Raw genomic sequence first — 15,316 nt, forward strand, 5'->3', positions numbered from 1 at the left:
AATCTTCTAGGATGCTGTAATGGTCTTGAGGGGTTGAGTTGTTCAGCTTGGAACTTAGTTTATTAGTCTTCCTTCTTTGTGGATCATGTAGGTTGACCCTCTTTAACACCAAGTAAAGCATTGTGATTTGATGCCAAATTTCTGGTCTGTTGATCATTTTTAGTGTAACCTGTACTACATACATGTATTCTCTACTATTGGAGTCTGAAAATGAAAAATGCATGCTATAGCAGTTTGTCACTAACACTACTGACTATGTTGGAGAATAATTTTGATAAATAGTTTCCACTTGATTAATCTGAAAGGAATGGGATTCCTTTTCAACTAGTGGTGTCATTAGATTGTTGTTCTTTTTTGGCATATTTCAGCATTAGATTTATATGACCTCTTGTGCAATATTTCAATATGTACTGGGTTCCACATAATTTAGGGCTTCTGATATTTGTTCTCCTTATAACTCACAAACTGTACTTATAATGTTGAAAGGAAAGTTTTCATGATTTTGTTTGAGTCACAGAAGGTGTTCCCACATCAGAATGAAACTACATGTTGGATCAAGGCAAGTATATATGCAATAGTGTCTTTCTTGTGTTTTATTTATCAAAGTTCTAATAGGTTTCTGATGCATGAAACACTCATCACTGTCTTGATATTTTTATTTGCTGCTTCCTTTGTATCAAATATAATCAAACATTCCCTATCTCACAATTGCCACATCTAGGATTGTCGAAGAAGAGAAGTAAATTGACTGGAGAGGATGACACTCTTTTGAGTGAAAGAGATTAAAAGACACACCCATACACATTACAAGGCTTGAAAAGATCCCTATATATAAGTAACAAAAACATGAGTTTGCATATGTAGATATTTAATGCACAAAAATCACAGATGTGGAATTTAAAAGACATTATCTAGACTTACTTTTGCATATTTATTAATATTTAATGCAAGAAAACACATAGGACATTGAATTCTTAATGCCACAACCCTCTTCTAAGGATATAATATATATCATCAATAAATAATCTGAAAACACAGTAGAACCAAAAGACATATTAGTGCTATCTAAATTGTTTTTAAAAAAATGTGATTTATTTTATCAATATTTGAAGTAGTGTACTCCCAGTGGCTGGATATCATAACATGAGCATAATATTTCCAATTAGTGATAACTATATCTGTGATTCAGACCCATCATGTCCATTTGCCATAAACCACTCAAGGTTATGATAAGTTCATCTCAAACAAAAAGAAAAAAGAAGTTCCATGATCTAGGTACTGATGAAAGAGAAATTTAATAAAATCCAAGTTCGTTATAATTTACAAACTTGCCATAAGGTTTCATAAAGAAAATCCATGATGTAGTATAAATTTGATAAAGAAATATTACACTTCTCCTTTGGTTTCATGGGTTACAACCATAACCTTGATCTGATCTGAACAACTTAATTTTCATTCTTGCAAAGTTTACTTTTGCAGTAACATAAAATTTGTCACATATGTTGTCTATGAAGCAAAAATATGCATACCTCCATTTTTGTTTGTAAAGTAGTATACCCCATACTGACCAAAAGCCAACCACAAATCCTGGTCCCAAGCTAAGATAGAAGTAGAACATTTCTTCTGCCTCCACATCTGTGTCAATGTTATTTGGATCTTGAGATGGTTTGGTATCTTGGTTCTCCTTATTCAGGGGGTACCCATAAAGATCAGGATTACCCATATAACTAGATGAGCCAAAGGTTTCTAGATGGTTGCCTGATGGAATCTTTCCTGAAAGCTTGTTAAATGATAAATTCAAGAAGCCAAGGAAATCTAAAGTCGTTAAAGTTGAAGGTACTGGTCCAGTTAACTCATTGTGTGATAAATCAAGAGACTCCAGATTTTGTAATCCTCCAATCTTCATTGTTATCTGTCCTGCTAGGTGATTATTAGAAAGATCTAAGCTTTGCAGCCCAGAAAGATTTGTTATTTCTTCAGGGATACTTCCTGACAAGTAATTGTAAGAGAGGTCTATGGCTGTCAAAAGTAAGAGAATCTTTACATACTGTGATTCTCTTCCTTTTGTAACTACTGAGATGCTATCTGTATAATAGTTATCAGACCCAGGTGTGAAGCTTATCGTATTCTGGGCAAACTTCATTGCATTAAGGTCCTCAAAGCTTGTTGGTATTGTGCCCGACAGATTATTATGTGAGAGGTCCATAATTTGTAGAACTTGAAAATATGCAATTGATGGTGGAATATGTCCATGGAACATGTTATGCCTTAAGATTAGAATCTTCAAGCATGGCATTCTTTCTCCTAACCATCTTGGCAGGCAACCTCCCAACCTGTTTAGTCCAAGATCAAGGATGACCAAACTATTCAATGTCACTACGCAGTTAGGGATCTCTCCAGAAAGGTTGTTGTTGCTCAAGTGCAGAGACTCAAGGGAGGTCAGAGAACAGATAGATTTTGGAATTTTTCCTGACAAGTTGTTGTTTGACAGATTTATAACCTGCAAAACCGAAGAGTTCTTCCAACAGCTAGGCAGCTCATGAGACAAATGGTTTTCTGAGAGATCGAGCACAATCAACTGCTCTAACTTACATATGGAGGATGGAATGCTGCCAGCAATATAATTTGCTCTTAGGAAGAAAGTCTGTAGACTCGGAAAAGCTTCACCAATAATGGATGGAAGAGGTCCTGGAAAAAGGAGAAAGAAAAAAGAGAGTTGAGCAGTTATAATGTTCAACATTTATATTTCTACAAGAATAAGAAAAATTTTTAGATGAGAGGAACCTTCAAGGAGATTGTCAGATAGGTCGAGGACTTTGAGGTAGGGCATGTTCCCAATTGACAGCGAAGAATGGAGATAGTTTTTGCCAAGAAATAGATACTCCAGCGCAGTTAGCTTGAATAACCAACTTGGTAAGGTGGAACTAATTTGATTATTGGAAAGATCGAGGATAGACAGATATGTGAAATTCAATTGTGGCAAGGTGTAAGGAATGCTTGCAATCTGACATTGAGATAAGTGAATCTCCATTATGTAAGGCAACATGTTCAGTGCTTCTGCCCAATTTGATGCATTGCTAATGTTAGTTCCTGTCATGTCAAGGTGCTGCAACAATGTTAAACGGGAAAGCCACGATGCATCGTCAACATCAAGATTGTTGTATGAGAGATCCAAATAGAGTAAGCTGGAGAGGTTCCCTAGTTGCTGTGGCACTGTTGTCAAGAAACCTGCACCTGAGAGATTCAGGTACCCCAAGTTCTTATATGATCCAAAGAAGTCTGGTATACTAGATCGAAAGTCATTCATGCTCAAATCAAGGTAGTTCAAGTATTCGAGAGTCATCAGTGTTGAACTTATCTCCTCCACTAGGATCAAGGACCGGGAAGCATCAGAAGGTGAATCTGTGTGTGGCTGGGGATTCCGGAGGTCTAGTTTGATGACTCTCCCTAGCTGGTTGTCGCAGCCCACACCGTGCCATGTGCAGCAGTCATCTCCGGACCAAGAGAAGAGCCGGTTGCTTGGATCATACAGTGCTTCTTTGAGTTGTAGAAGTGCTCGCATCTCCACCTCTGGACAGTGGATAGTGGAACCGTCATCTCCGTTGCAGAAGTTTGTATGTTGAATGTGGTATATGGATATGAATGCAAGCAAAACAGCAACAATTGCAGGGAATTGAAGAACCACCATGACTGAGTGATTTGTTCTAAAACCTAAGCAGAATCTAATAAGCTAGTCCTTTTTGAATGAATGAAAAGGAATAGCCGTTTGGAAGCGTTTCCAGCAGTCATTTAGGACATTCAAAGATGACTCAAGTGCCAGTCTTGTTTCCAAGTCTTTGTGATTCTTGGACCCACACATGTGCTACAAGAGTTATGCTTCATCGTTTCTTAATCAAAGCAATTTCATCGACCAGGTCAATGAGGGACCTTCGTGGAAAAAGTCTGAGGTGGTGATACTTCCACCAGTTGTTTGAACTTTGGAGGTTTGAACATTCAAAGAAGACTCAAGTGCCAGACTTGTTTCCAAGTCTTTGTGATTCTTGAACCCATACAAGTCTTTGTGAATCTAATAAGCTAGTCCTTTTTGAATGAACAAAAAGGACAAGCCATTTGGAAGCTTTTCCAGCAGTCGTTTAGAACATTCAAAGAAGACTCGAGTGCCAGGCTTGTTTCCAAGTCATTGTGATTCTTGGACCCACACATGTGCTACAAGAGTCATGCTTCATCGTTTCTTAATCAAAGCAATTTGTCGATCAAGTCAATGAGGGACCTAGGTAGAAAAGGACAGATGTTGATTTCTGGCCACTGTGGAATTACCCAAATGAAGGATGCTTGGAACTTGGAAGCTCCAACGAATAGGCCAGGAAGCTCATCCAGAAGTTGTTTAGAATAATCAAGGTTCAGAACAATTTCTTTTTTTATCAAGGTTCAGAACATTTGAAAGCTAGTATTCTTTCCAATATTATCTTATTCAAAGTTCAGAAATTCTGTCTGGAAATTTCCTACCTTGTTTAACTTCAGCAATTACATAATGTGACTCTCTTTGTCTTTTCCTCTCAAGGTGATGACTACTAAAACGTACACTAGGGTTTTGACTCGAGGACTTGTTGAATTTTCCATTCCAAAGGTGCCTTTCTTCATATTCTTTTGGCCTACATTAGATTTTAATACTGCGGCAACAAGTTTATGTCAGGATATATGTTAAGTACACACTGGCTTCTATTCTGACATGATAAATCGACTGTGTCCAACAATTTCTCTCTTCAAGAACTATTTCATTGTGAAAGAAGAAAAACTATATTGGACTGAAGCAAAAGAAGATTTTCAAGCCATATCTCTTCCAAGAACTTGGCATCGAGATAGGTGCACTCCGTTTGCTACATATCTACATCCATTTCAGGTGAAAAGAAATCTATATTCAACTGTAGTACTTGATCACCATGTGTAAGCCTCTGCTATCTTCTCCATATTACGTGAGGGTTGCTGCTATTCTGCTTGTTTTTCTCTTTGTCAATTCCCCCATCTGTCCTGCTGGCTTCACTTGTCAAGACAATGAGAGGCAAGTCCTCTTACAATTCAAGATAGGACTCAAGGATCCTGGTAATCGACTGTCTTCTTGGAACGTGACCACCGACTGCTGCTTGTGGAAGGGAGTTTCCTGTGACAATAGGACAGGGCATGTAATTGGATTAGACCTTCACAATGATCACAATGAACACCAGCACCGATACCAGGAGCAGAGTGTTTCAGATGACAGATGGGCCTTGGGAGGTGAACTTAGTCCGTGTTTGCTCGCCATCGAGCATTTGACTACTCTGGACCTCAGTGGCAATTACTTCGGAAATATGCTCATACCTCGTTTCTTGGGCTCCTTCAAGCAGTTGGCCACTCTGAGACTGTCAAGAGCAGGCTTTGGTGGAAGAATACCTCACCAGCTTGGCAATCTCTTGAGCCTGCACCAACTTGATCTTTCGAACAACGGGCATTCCCTCCTGCTTGACGATTTCTGGTGGCTCTCTAATCTCACCTCTTTGCAACACCTAGACTTGAGCTTTGTTAACTTTGGAATTGCAACCAACTGGCTGGAGGCACTGAACGCACTCCACTCCATACTCGAGATACGCCTGTCTCAGTGTGGCCTTCTGAATGGCATTCCCAGCTCTTTTCAGCACTTAAATTTAACATCACTAGTCACCCTTGATCTCTCAGATAACTACTCCAATTCTACCCTGCCTACCTGGCTGTTTGATCTAAAAAGTCTTCAAAATCTCTTCCTCAGAGGGAACTACTTTTATGGCTCTATTCCTGCGAGTATCGGTAACATGTCTTCTCTCACTGTACTAGAACTCTCTGATAGGTTTTCTCTTAGAGGTTCAATCCCCGGGGCTCTTGGGAACCTCTGTAAGCTGCAGCAGCTCGATCTGACATGGTCACCTCTCAGACAAAATTTAAGTGACATGAAGGAAATATTTTCTGGATGCGTCAAGAATAGCTTAACAAAATTGAGCTTGCGAGGTGCTTCTCTCAGTGGTTATCTTCCAGAATGGATAGGGGATTTCCAGAATCTCAAAATTTTGGATTTATCTATGAACTCACTATCCGGTAAGCTGCCTTCCTCACTTGGAAGATTACTATCTCTACAACAGTTGAGTCTGTATGGAAATGAACTGAATGGTGATGTTCCGGAAACCATTGGATGGCTCTCAGAGCTAGTTATCTTGAAGCTTGGCCTGAATTCTTTCAAAGGTGGTCTGTCTGAGAACTTTTTTGCTAATCTGACAAAGTTAAAGAACCTTGGTCTTTCCTCCACGTCCTTGGCTTTGAATGTAAGACCAGACTGGAAACCTCTATTCCGGCTCGAGTACATTAACATGAGTTCATGCATATTAGGACCTCAATTTCCTTCATGGATTAAAACACAAGAGAGCCTGTCCTCGCTGCACATGTATGACGTTAACATTTCAGATTCCATACCTGATTGGTTTTGGAACTTCTCATCCAGCTTGGAGTTCATTGATCTCTCTCACAATGGTATCAGAGGTATGCTGCCAGACTTATCAGAGCTAGCTGACAGTAAGCTCACCTATGTGGATCTGAGTTGCAACTTGTTGGAGGGGACAGTGCCACAATTTCCTAAAAGTATATCCTATCTGTTTCTGTCGAATAACTCATTTTCAGGGCTTATTCCTCCTGGCATCCACAAGACAATGCCCAAATTGCAATACTTGTTCTTGTCAAAGAACAATCTTAGTGGCAGCATACCTTTATTTCCGTGTAATTTGGAGGAGCTGATAGCTCTCGATTTATCAAACAATCATCTATCTGGAGAACTCCCTGATTGCTGGAAGGGTTCTTCAAACTTGCAGGATTTGGATTTCTCTCAAAATGAGATATCCGGACAGATTCCCATCTCAATTTCTCATCTGACATCCCTGGAGCATTTGATCTTGAGAGGAAATAGACTGTCTGGTGGTCTTCCGTCTTCCCTTGATAGTTGTCGGGCAATGGTGTTACTTGATCTCAGTTATAACCAGTTATCTGGAGAAATAACATGGATGGACAGAAGCTTCTCAAATTTAAAATTTCTTAACCTTAGGGCCAATATGTTCAGTGGCAACCTACCTCCGTTATCTCAGCTAAATTCTCTACGAATCTTGGACCTCTCGAGAAACAATTTTTCTGGAAACATTCCCAAGAGCTATGGTAATTTGCGTGCCATGTCTTATTCCCTCAACCACGTGCCAAGTGAAACTGCTTCCTACTCCCAAGTTGCCATGAACCTAGAAATCAAGGGTTTTTATATCCAGTTCAGCAATGTGCTTAATCTGGTAGCGGCCATAGATCTGTCCAAAAATCACTTATTGGGACCTATCCCTGAAGAACTGACAGATCTTTATGGATTGGAAATTTTGAATTTATCTGGAAATAATCTAACAGGGCACATCCCAGACAAAATAAACTTATTAACGGTTTTGGAGGCTCTTGATTTATCAAGCAACAATCTGTGGGGTGCAATTCCTCCCAGCTTTGGTCAACTAAATTTCTTGAGCTGCATGAATTTATCTTACAACAACCTATCGGGAAGAATTCCAATTTCAGGTCAACTTTCAACTTTCGATTCAACAAGTTATGTAGGTAATCAAGGCCTTTGTGGTATTCCTTTGCATGAGTGCCAAGATAAGGGCAGTATAAAAGACGAAGCTCATTTAACCAGTCCTGAGATTTGGTTGCACCTCAGTGCAGAGCTGGTCATGTTTATGCTTCTGCTATAGCTGGTTATTGGATCAAAGTTCCTGGAAGTTGGCTGCCCCTTGGAGTCTGCATCCATTTCATCTGTAAAAGCTGCGGAAAAGGTGAAAGGCACTTCTTATACCCAACTTATATGACTGCCACCCTGTTCTTTGCTTGATCTTGTTGGGATGATGTGTCAAAACATTGACCCTACAAATAAGCCCTCTCTTTGGTTGCTCCGGCATATGGATGATTTCACTGCCTGAGCATGTTTGCAAATCATTACAAATGCTTAATCCTTGTATTTAAGATGTTCATGCATATCATAAACCTTTATCATTAGTCTTGTTCATTCTTTGTATGAGTGGTGTTTTAGGAGAGAATTGATGGTAGGAATTGGGAGAATAATCGGGAGGGAACCTCAGGTAGATCAAGTCTCATAAAAGAAAAATTGAGGCTGAGCTTACTATTATGCCTAAGAAAATAAGAAAACCTCAAGTTCTCTTATTTTGTGATGCAAAATATGTTAAGAAAACCACAATCAGATGACAGATTGCATATCCCATTTTTTATGTGCTGGTGAGTTCTGCTGGGCTTCTACTACCACCTGGTGGTAGTTGCCACCTCAACCAATCCAACTGCTTGCAATACCTTTCTCTTTCTTCTTTCTGGTTTTTTTTTGTTTTTGTTTTTGTGAATCACATTCTCATAGTTTTTGATCCACAAAGTATTCTTTAATGTGCGATTGTCCAGAAAAATTCTCTTTTTGAGTTTTTTTTTCAGATGATATATCTTTTCAAAATTCTCAAATCATCATTTCTTATTTCAAAAATCCTAAAAATACTCTCAAAAGTTATTTACAGTATTTTTTTTTATCCAAGCCAAATCCAAAAATCTTTTTGATTATAGGGTTTTGTAGGTTATTTTTATCCATAAAAATATTATATAATATTTATATTTTAAAAATATTGGGACATAAAAAATACTGTATAGTGTCTCTTTTAAAACAAAGCACTATATAATGTTTTTATAACAAAATATTATATAATATTTTCAAAATATCATACAAAATTTTATGCATAAAAATCAATCCATAAATACTATAAACAGTTGACGAAAACAAATTTGAATGTGGACAGGAAAAAATGATGATTTTTTAAGGGGTATTTTTGAAACATTAGAAATAGAAGGTGATGATTTGAAAATTTTTAAAAAGGGTATCATCCGGGAAAAAAAAAATCTAAAAAACATAGTTTTTTTTCACACAATAAGAAAACTCAAATGTACATAATGTACATTAACAATAACAATAGTAAAGTCATAAGATTTTAATTACTTTAGAAATGATTCAATGAATCTTTTACCCGTAGAAAGTCATACTTTTAATTCATGTATCTAAGTAAAGAGATTGTTTGGGTGATTCAAATCATGATCATATATATATATATATATATATATATATATATATATATATATATATATATATATATATATATATATTGTGGCATTGGAATCGGATTCATAATTCATATATATTATTTTGCGTGCACAACAGATGAAACAGAGTTGATCATTCATGTTCCTCGTCACAGGTTTCGCCCAGCGCAAACAAAGCCGGAGGAAGCCACACCCAAAAGGAGAACACGCTCGTGGTTTCAGCCCTCGGTCGGTGCCTTCTCAGGTTCAGAACTTCGCTTCAGTGAGGCAACGCTGACCAGGTGATGGTAGCTTCCCTTCTCCTTGAACAGCTGCGCGAAATGGTGCTTGCAGTAGATGATGCCTTCGAGGGCAGCGTAGGAGGATGGCGTCAGTGTGCAACCCCCATGAGAGCACTTGAAGCAGGTCTTGTGGTACGACTCGCCTTCCACGGTCAGCTGCCAGAACAAAGATCGAAAAAGGGTGTGACAAATTCGTCAATCCTTCAAGCTTGCTTCGCTTGGGGGGGGCTTTTTTACGTGCAGACCTTCTCCAAAGGGTATGCAGTTTTCTTGCAGCTGACACACTTCTCTTGGGTTCCGGTGAACATGTAGGATATCTTGCTTGAGCTGTTAGACTGCAAAGACATGGCATGCGTCGGTAATGAGAAAGAAGATGGCCATGGAAATGCAAGGGGAAGGAGATGCTTGGCACACGTACCAGTTCATTCCTCTCACCAGACTTTGCTCCTTGGATCAAAACCAACCAGGAAGTAGTTAAGGTGAATGTCTGAAACAGTATGATCTAAGGAGGTGCCAACACCTGGTAACTCACTGGAGAAATGGTATGCGATGACGAGTACCTCAGAGAAGAAGGTAGGAAAGGCATCAAATCACCTGTTGGGAACTTTTTGGTGAAGCTGCCTGACTCCTTGAACAGCTGCTCAAAGTGAGGCTTGCAGTAGAGGATGCCATCCATGGAAGAGTAGTTGCACATCTGTGAGACATATGTAGAAACAGCAAATCAGTAGTAATCATCTATTGCAGTGTTCATAGAAGATCACCATTGTATGCCAACAAGCATCTATTGGTAATTGTGCATGGAGAGATGATGTTGTTGCATATGAATTCCAAGGTTGGTGAATTGCCTATCACAACTCACGATCATGTCTAGTTGGCTAAAATTGGAGTTCATATGGAACTGCATGGTTTCTTGCTGGTTGAGAACCCAAACTTACAGACACAGTTCCTTTGCAGTGGCTGCACTTGAAGCAAGTCTTGTGATAAGGGACTCCATCTGCAGTCAAGAGATCAATGAAATGGACAGTCTTGTCACATGCTTTGCTGTCCTGGGTGCCAGTGAAAGACATGGTCATGATCCAAACAATCCCAAGTGTTTGGCTCTCTCCAGGAACAGCACAAGAGCAACTGCTAACTCTGCTGCTAAACTCCTCTGCTAAGAAAAACAAGGAATGGAGCTGATGCAGGAGCTCGTGGTGCATGTCTTCCCTCCCCCCTGTCTGCAATAAATAAGAGCAAATGCAATGTGAAGAAGGGGAGGGAGGATAAGAAATCTTTGAGTTCAAGGCATTTAAAAATATGAAATTGGGTACTGATTTGGTGAAGAAAGATGGGAACAGGGAAGAAAAGGTAGGAGATAAAACAGGAGGCATGCATGCCATAAACCACAAGCCCAGTCAAACAGGTGGGAGAGGGAACAATGTTTGGAATCCAAACTGTCTTATGCTAATATGAGGAAACATGGAGTTCTTAATGGATAATCTAATTTGAGCTTTTCATGATTCATGAACTTTGAATTAGAATGGCACATGAGATGATATCCTCTATGTGATAGTGTGACTCAAATCTTTGCTTTTTGGAAATACATTTTTTTTGCATATTTGGATCCATATTTTGCACATTGTTGTACTTTACTAATCAAATCCAAGTAATTCAATTAAAAAAAATCTTTTTTACCAGATTTTAAGCAATAAAGTTGATTTCATTTGATCATCTGCTTTTATAAATTATGACTAAAATCTCAGCAATTGCTTTTTGCAAGATGGGAATTAAAAGCCAAACTGCAGATGAAAGCAGCATGCAGCTGCCTGTTGCTCATACCATCAATGCAATATGGCATTGACATTTAACAGTTGACATGCTGATCAAGAATCCAGAAATTGCAGAACACAAGAATATTGTGTTAAGTTGTGTTTCACTGCAGATGAAAATGACAGAGATACACCAAATGATCAAATGTTGGATCAAATACACACAAGAATCTTTACATTGAAAAGTAAGAACAAACAACCTTCTGTTCATGTAAATTACATTATGGACAGATACATCACAGTTAACAAATCAAACACACTGGGCTTCCCAGCCAAACCTCTCTCCTGCTGAACAACCAACACATCACCCCAGAAAAAGCTGCATCTAAAAGATCAACACAACACACTCAGAAAACACAAGAAACACGAAACAGATTAGAGCTGAATAGTATGTTCAATCTGTCACCCGATAGTCAACTTTCAGGCCTAAAAGAACCCAAAAATCTTCTTTGGAGCAAGCCCGGTGGCACGATATTTTGCTGCCTTCTCTTCGGCCTTCAGGGCCTCTTCACCACGCTTTGCCTCCGCAATTGCCCTCTTCTCTTCTGCTTGCTTGTGGATCAAGGCAAGTTTGTTTTTCACTTGTTCTGCATATTCTGCTTTCTTTTTCTCCAGTTCTTCCTGCGTATCGATAAGTGTATATTGGTCATGAGTTTATCAGTTGTTCGGAGTCAGAAGGGGTTTTTGAACCTCATACAAATGAAAGTTTTTTTTTTTTTTTTGTTTTATTCTTCACTTCTCATCTCTTCAAGAGATGTCATCATTCAATGAACATGTTTATCACAAATTCAGAAATATTTTGGTTTGATAATGACCAAATCAACCATGTTATGCACGAAAAATGAAAGAGTGGAGAAGAATAGTACAGTATGAAACTTATGTTGGTAAGTGCTGCAATTTGACCAGGAATTGTTATTGCTTGTCCATGATGTTTTGCTGAATTCTTATACAATAAATGTAGGATGTACAATATTTTGAACTTTCTATTTCTTCACCTTCCAACTTCCTAAAATTAATTTTGTCAAAATAAAATACTTAAAATTGAGGACTTCCATTGTGCATAAATGGTCAATCCATGAACAATGTGTTCAATCCTTCAATTGGAATTAGGCGATAAAGAGATTTATTAGATCTTCCATTACTGCACTTTCGATTTGAGAAAGTAGATAATTGCCCCGTAGTATAAATAAGCACCAAGTTTAAATCAAGCTACAAGCAATGGCATTAGAGTCAGCTACCTTTCTGTTAAAGTATGCCTAGTATTGCTATTTGCTGATATATAAACTGATCTTATAGCTCATAAGATCATATACAACTTGGGTGAAATGTTTTGAGAAGTTGCTTACCTCTTTCTTTTTCAGCTCGGCTTCCACATCTGCCTTCTTTGACTTCTCCCATGCACTAATAGATGATATCTTCTTGATAGCCCTGTTTGGTAAAGCAGGTACATTGGGTTATTAATGTATCATTCGATATAACTTAGATAGATTCTGCCTATTTGACTTAACATGTTCATCCTTCTATTATTTCTGAAAAGAAGCATGTTTGATCTTGTTAGTATCATCTTTATATGTCGGTCCTAAAATCTCAAAAACTTCTACTAGAGCAATCAGCATCCAAAGCTTAAAAGTCACTTATCTTAGAAGAAATAATAGTACCAGAACATAGAACACAGTGTTCAAAATGAGCTATATCCAAAATATAAAAGAACTCGCGGTTAGTTGAGCGACCCTTAAAAGGGAAAGCTTAATGATTGATTGTCTGAATGATTAGCAGAAATGCAAAATTCAATGAAAATTTTCTGTGCCAAAATTCAATGAAAATTAGAAGTTGTGAATTCTTATCATGCATCAAAATTTCAGGTTGTTAGTAAAAGAACATACAAAAACCCTACATGAAAAGGCATATAAAAGCTAGAATCTAAATTTTCGCTAATTCACTAGACCCTGCCGTGTTCCAGTACACAATCTACAAGAACACAGGCCTAAAACATGAAATTGTTGATGACACAGCCAATGAATTGCCTCCTAAAACTGATGATTTCACGGCCTATAGCCAATTTACTTGCTAAACAATGGCAACTGGTGGAGCTCTTGTAACTTTACTAGCAAAAACAGCAAAATAGGCTCAGCTTGAATAGCCATTAAGATGGAACTGTAGAATATCTTCTAAGCCATAAGATAAACTTACTTATTTTCTGCCTTAACCTTTTCGTTTTCCTCCCATGCCTTGATCAGTGACAATCTCTTCTCTGTTGCAACCCTTGCAAGAGCAGCATCTGGAACAGCAATACAAAAATGTTCTTCCTCTCACCTTTTGAGTCTTACAGAAGAAAGGAATAAAGGTTCGGATACAACTTTTTGATGAAACCTACCTCTGTCATTTGACCCAGAGCCTTTCTCTGTGGAAGAATCCTCAACCTCTGATAAGAAGATACCAAAATGATCAAGAAAAATTCATCACTCGCTGTAGATTTTTTTGTAAGATTAAGAAAGGGTATAAGACTGAGATCTGAACAAAGTGGGTTGGAACTACCATGATTCCTTCCATCTATGAGTCCAGAGTGGTAGTCTATGTGTCTGACAGAGATCCACAAAGGCTTAAGCCTTTGGATCCGTATCTGTCACTCTCATAATAATTATCCATCAAGACAAGAAATTAGAAGCCACAAATTTGCACTTGAGCTACCATACATGGAGGAAAGATCGATACCAAGAACAGGAAGAAGCTTTGCTTACAAATAAGAGGATAATAGCAAAAGATTTCATCATCTCCAAGATGAAAATAATAACAATAATATGAAGAAACTCTGCTCAAATCCAAAAAAAAACTTAAAATTTGTTTCTATAGTCCTACAAGCAAATTTAAAAGAATTTATGATTAATATTCAAAACCTTATTTCTAAAATTAGTTCTAAGCAAAAGATATATATATATCTCACTTTCTACGGCGACGAGAGCCTTGGATTCGTCGGGCTTCTCCTCCGGGGCCGGCACGATCGCCGTCTTCTCCTCCTCCACGTCCTTCACCGCCTCCGGATGTGGCGGAGCAGCTTCCGAGGGTCCCTCTTCCTCCACCTTGGCCGGCTTCTCTTCCGCCATCTCTTAGACCACACAGCAAACGCTACCGCTCAAAGGAAACCTCAACGAATCCCTCACCAACACACACAGGAAACAAGGGAACATCCAATACCGGGTGCGGATTTATAGACGCCGGAGCGTGAACTCAAGCAGTTTTGCTCCGGATTCCACTGGGTCCCTTCCGAGTGGCGAGGGGATCTCATGCGGCCGCCATCACACAAATGCGAGTGATCTGGACCACATGATACGTGGGTCCCCCGTTGCTGTCGTCTCCCCCAATCAATAGCGATAGCTTTTACGCGCCGCAATAATGCGTGGACCATGACAGCGAAGCAGATCTACTGCGTCGAAAGGAATACAATGCGGCTTTGGGGAATCCAACCGTTCTGTTGCGTCAAACTTACAAAGATCTGCTCCGCCCATTTGCTGGATCTCATTGGCAGGGTTTGATGGAGTGCCATGTCAGCGAAACATTGGATCCCAGATGAGTAAAGATTGGTATTCCATGACGCTTTTTTTTCTGTGTGCTTGCTTGAATGACTAACCTTTTGAGTTGCCGACGAGACTAGATTTCTAAGATAAGAAGTTACATTGACAAGTATTCCTAGATATTTCAGACCAAAGCACTCCAAAGATGGATTGCGTCGAGCCGAGCTGTACTCGAAACAGTCATGGTGACACAAGAAAATTTTGGCCTTGGCAATCATTTCCACCCACATGAAACGTACTTCATGGCCTTTTCTCTGTCAAAGCCGCATGATTAGGCACATTTGTCGAGACTAACAGTAGATTTACTTCATGCTTTGCTGAATCTGTTTGACGTATGACTCCACCTGAGCTATTGGGATTCGAGATTGTTTCCGCATGCTATTTGTTTGCCTTAATCATCTCTTTGCTTTCACTACAAAGAAAATTCATGGTAAGACACTTTGAGGTCCTTCCACTACCCTGCAACTTAGCTGGAGGACTTGCTTTCCGA

General features: G+C 38.9%; 4 protein-coding genes across 4 annotated transcripts; 1 reads left to right on the forward strand and 3 right to left on the reverse strand.

Moving 5' to 3' along the window:
* Positions 1-1,279: 1,279 nt before the first annotated feature.
* Positions 1,280-3,699, reverse strand: LOC103976873 (receptor-like protein EIX2). Its single transcript, XM_009392215.3, has 2 exons — positions 2,785-3,699; positions 1,280-2,688 (listed from the first exon to the last, which is right to left on the reverse strand). Exons 1-2 carry the CDS (start codon positions 3,686-3,688, stop codon positions 1,406-1,408), a joined length of 2,187 nt encoding a protein of 728 aa, XP_009390490.2. The 5' UTR covers positions 3,689-3,699; the 3' UTR covers positions 1,280-1,405.
* Positions 3,672-8,073, forward strand: LOC135654520 (receptor-like protein EIX2). Its single transcript, XM_065175627.1, has 2 exons — positions 3,672-4,398; positions 4,562-8,073. The coding sequence occupies exon 2, from the start codon at positions 4,941-4,943 to the stop codon at positions 7,770-7,772; it is 2,832 nt and encodes a 943-aa protein (XP_065031699.1). The 5' UTR covers positions 3,672-4,398; positions 4,562-4,940; the 3' UTR covers positions 7,773-8,073.
* Positions 8,074-9,373: 1,300 nt separating this feature from the next.
* LOC103977882 (LIM domain-containing protein WLIM2b-like) lies at positions 9,374-10,794 on the reverse strand. Its single transcript, XM_065181019.1, has 5 exons — positions 10,385-10,794; positions 10,044-10,143; positions 9,868-9,896; positions 9,695-9,784; positions 9,374-9,605 (listed from the first exon to the last, which is right to left on the reverse strand). Exons 1-5 carry the CDS (start codon positions 10,646-10,648, stop codon positions 9,387-9,389), a joined length of 702 nt encoding a protein of 233 aa, XP_065037091.1. The 5' UTR covers positions 10,649-10,794; the 3' UTR covers positions 9,374-9,386.
* Positions 10,795-11,405: 611 nt separating this feature from the next.
* Positions 11,406-14,442, reverse strand: LOC135654551 (remorin-like). Its single transcript, XM_065175628.1, has 5 exons — positions 14,199-14,442; positions 13,632-13,679; positions 13,448-13,535; positions 12,604-12,685; positions 11,406-11,878 (listed from the first exon to the last, which is right to left on the reverse strand). The coding sequence occupies exons 1-5, from the start codon at positions 14,356-14,358 to the stop codon at positions 11,684-11,686; spliced, it is 573 nt and encodes a 190-aa protein (XP_065031700.1). The 5' UTR covers positions 14,359-14,442; the 3' UTR covers positions 11,406-11,683.
* Between the last annotated feature and the right edge of the window lie 874 nt (positions 14,443-15,316).

The sequence above is a fragment of the Musa acuminata genome, chromosome BXJ1-4 (assembly GCF_036884655.1).
Source record: "Musa acuminata AAA Group cultivar baxijiao chromosome BXJ1-4, Cavendish_Baxijiao_AAA, whole genome shotgun sequence".
Taxonomy (NCBI): domain Eukaryota; kingdom Viridiplantae; phylum Streptophyta; class Magnoliopsida; order Zingiberales; family Musaceae; genus Musa; species Musa acuminata.

Excerpts from the sequence above, each read along its gene's own strand:
- LOC103976873 (XM_009392215.3), bottom strand. The coding sequence starts at position 3,688 with ATGGTGGTTCTTCAATTCCCTGCAATTGTTGCTGTTTTGCTTGCATTC. Across the intron at positions 2,689-2,784 it reads ATCTGACAATCTCCTTGAAG|GACCTCTTCCATCCATTATT; the intron begins GTTCCTCTCATC and ends TCCTTTTTCCAG.
- LOC135654520 (XM_065175627.1), top strand. The coding sequence starts at position 4,941 with ATGTGTAAGCCTCTGCTATCTTCTCCATATTACGTGAGGGTTGCTGCT.
- LOC103977882 (XM_065181019.1), bottom strand. The coding sequence starts at position 10,648 with ATGCACCACGAGCTCCTGCATCAGCTCCATTCCTTGTTTTTCTTAGCA. Across the intron at positions 9,897-10,043 it reads CACCAAAAAGTTCCCAACAG|GAGCAAAGTCTGGTGAGAGG; the intron begins GTGATTTGATGC and ends TTTTGATCCAAG. Across the intron at positions 9,785-9,867 it reads CTGGTGAGAGGAATGAACTG|TCTAACAGCTCAAGCAAGAT; the intron begins GTACGTGTGCCA and ends ATGTCTTTGCAG.
- LOC135654551 (XM_065175628.1), bottom strand. The coding sequence starts at position 14,358 with ATGGCGGAAGAGAAGCCGGCCAAGGTGGAGGAAGAGGGACCCTCGGAA. Across the intron at positions 13,680-14,198 it reads GGCTCTCGTCGCCGTAGAAA|AGGTTGAGGATTCTTCCACA; the intron begins GTGAGATATATA and ends TCTTCTTATCAG. Across the intron at positions 13,536-13,631 it reads CTCTGGGTCAAATGACAGAG|ATGCTGCTCTTGCAAGGGTT; the intron begins GTAGGTTTCATC and ends TTGCTGTTCCAG.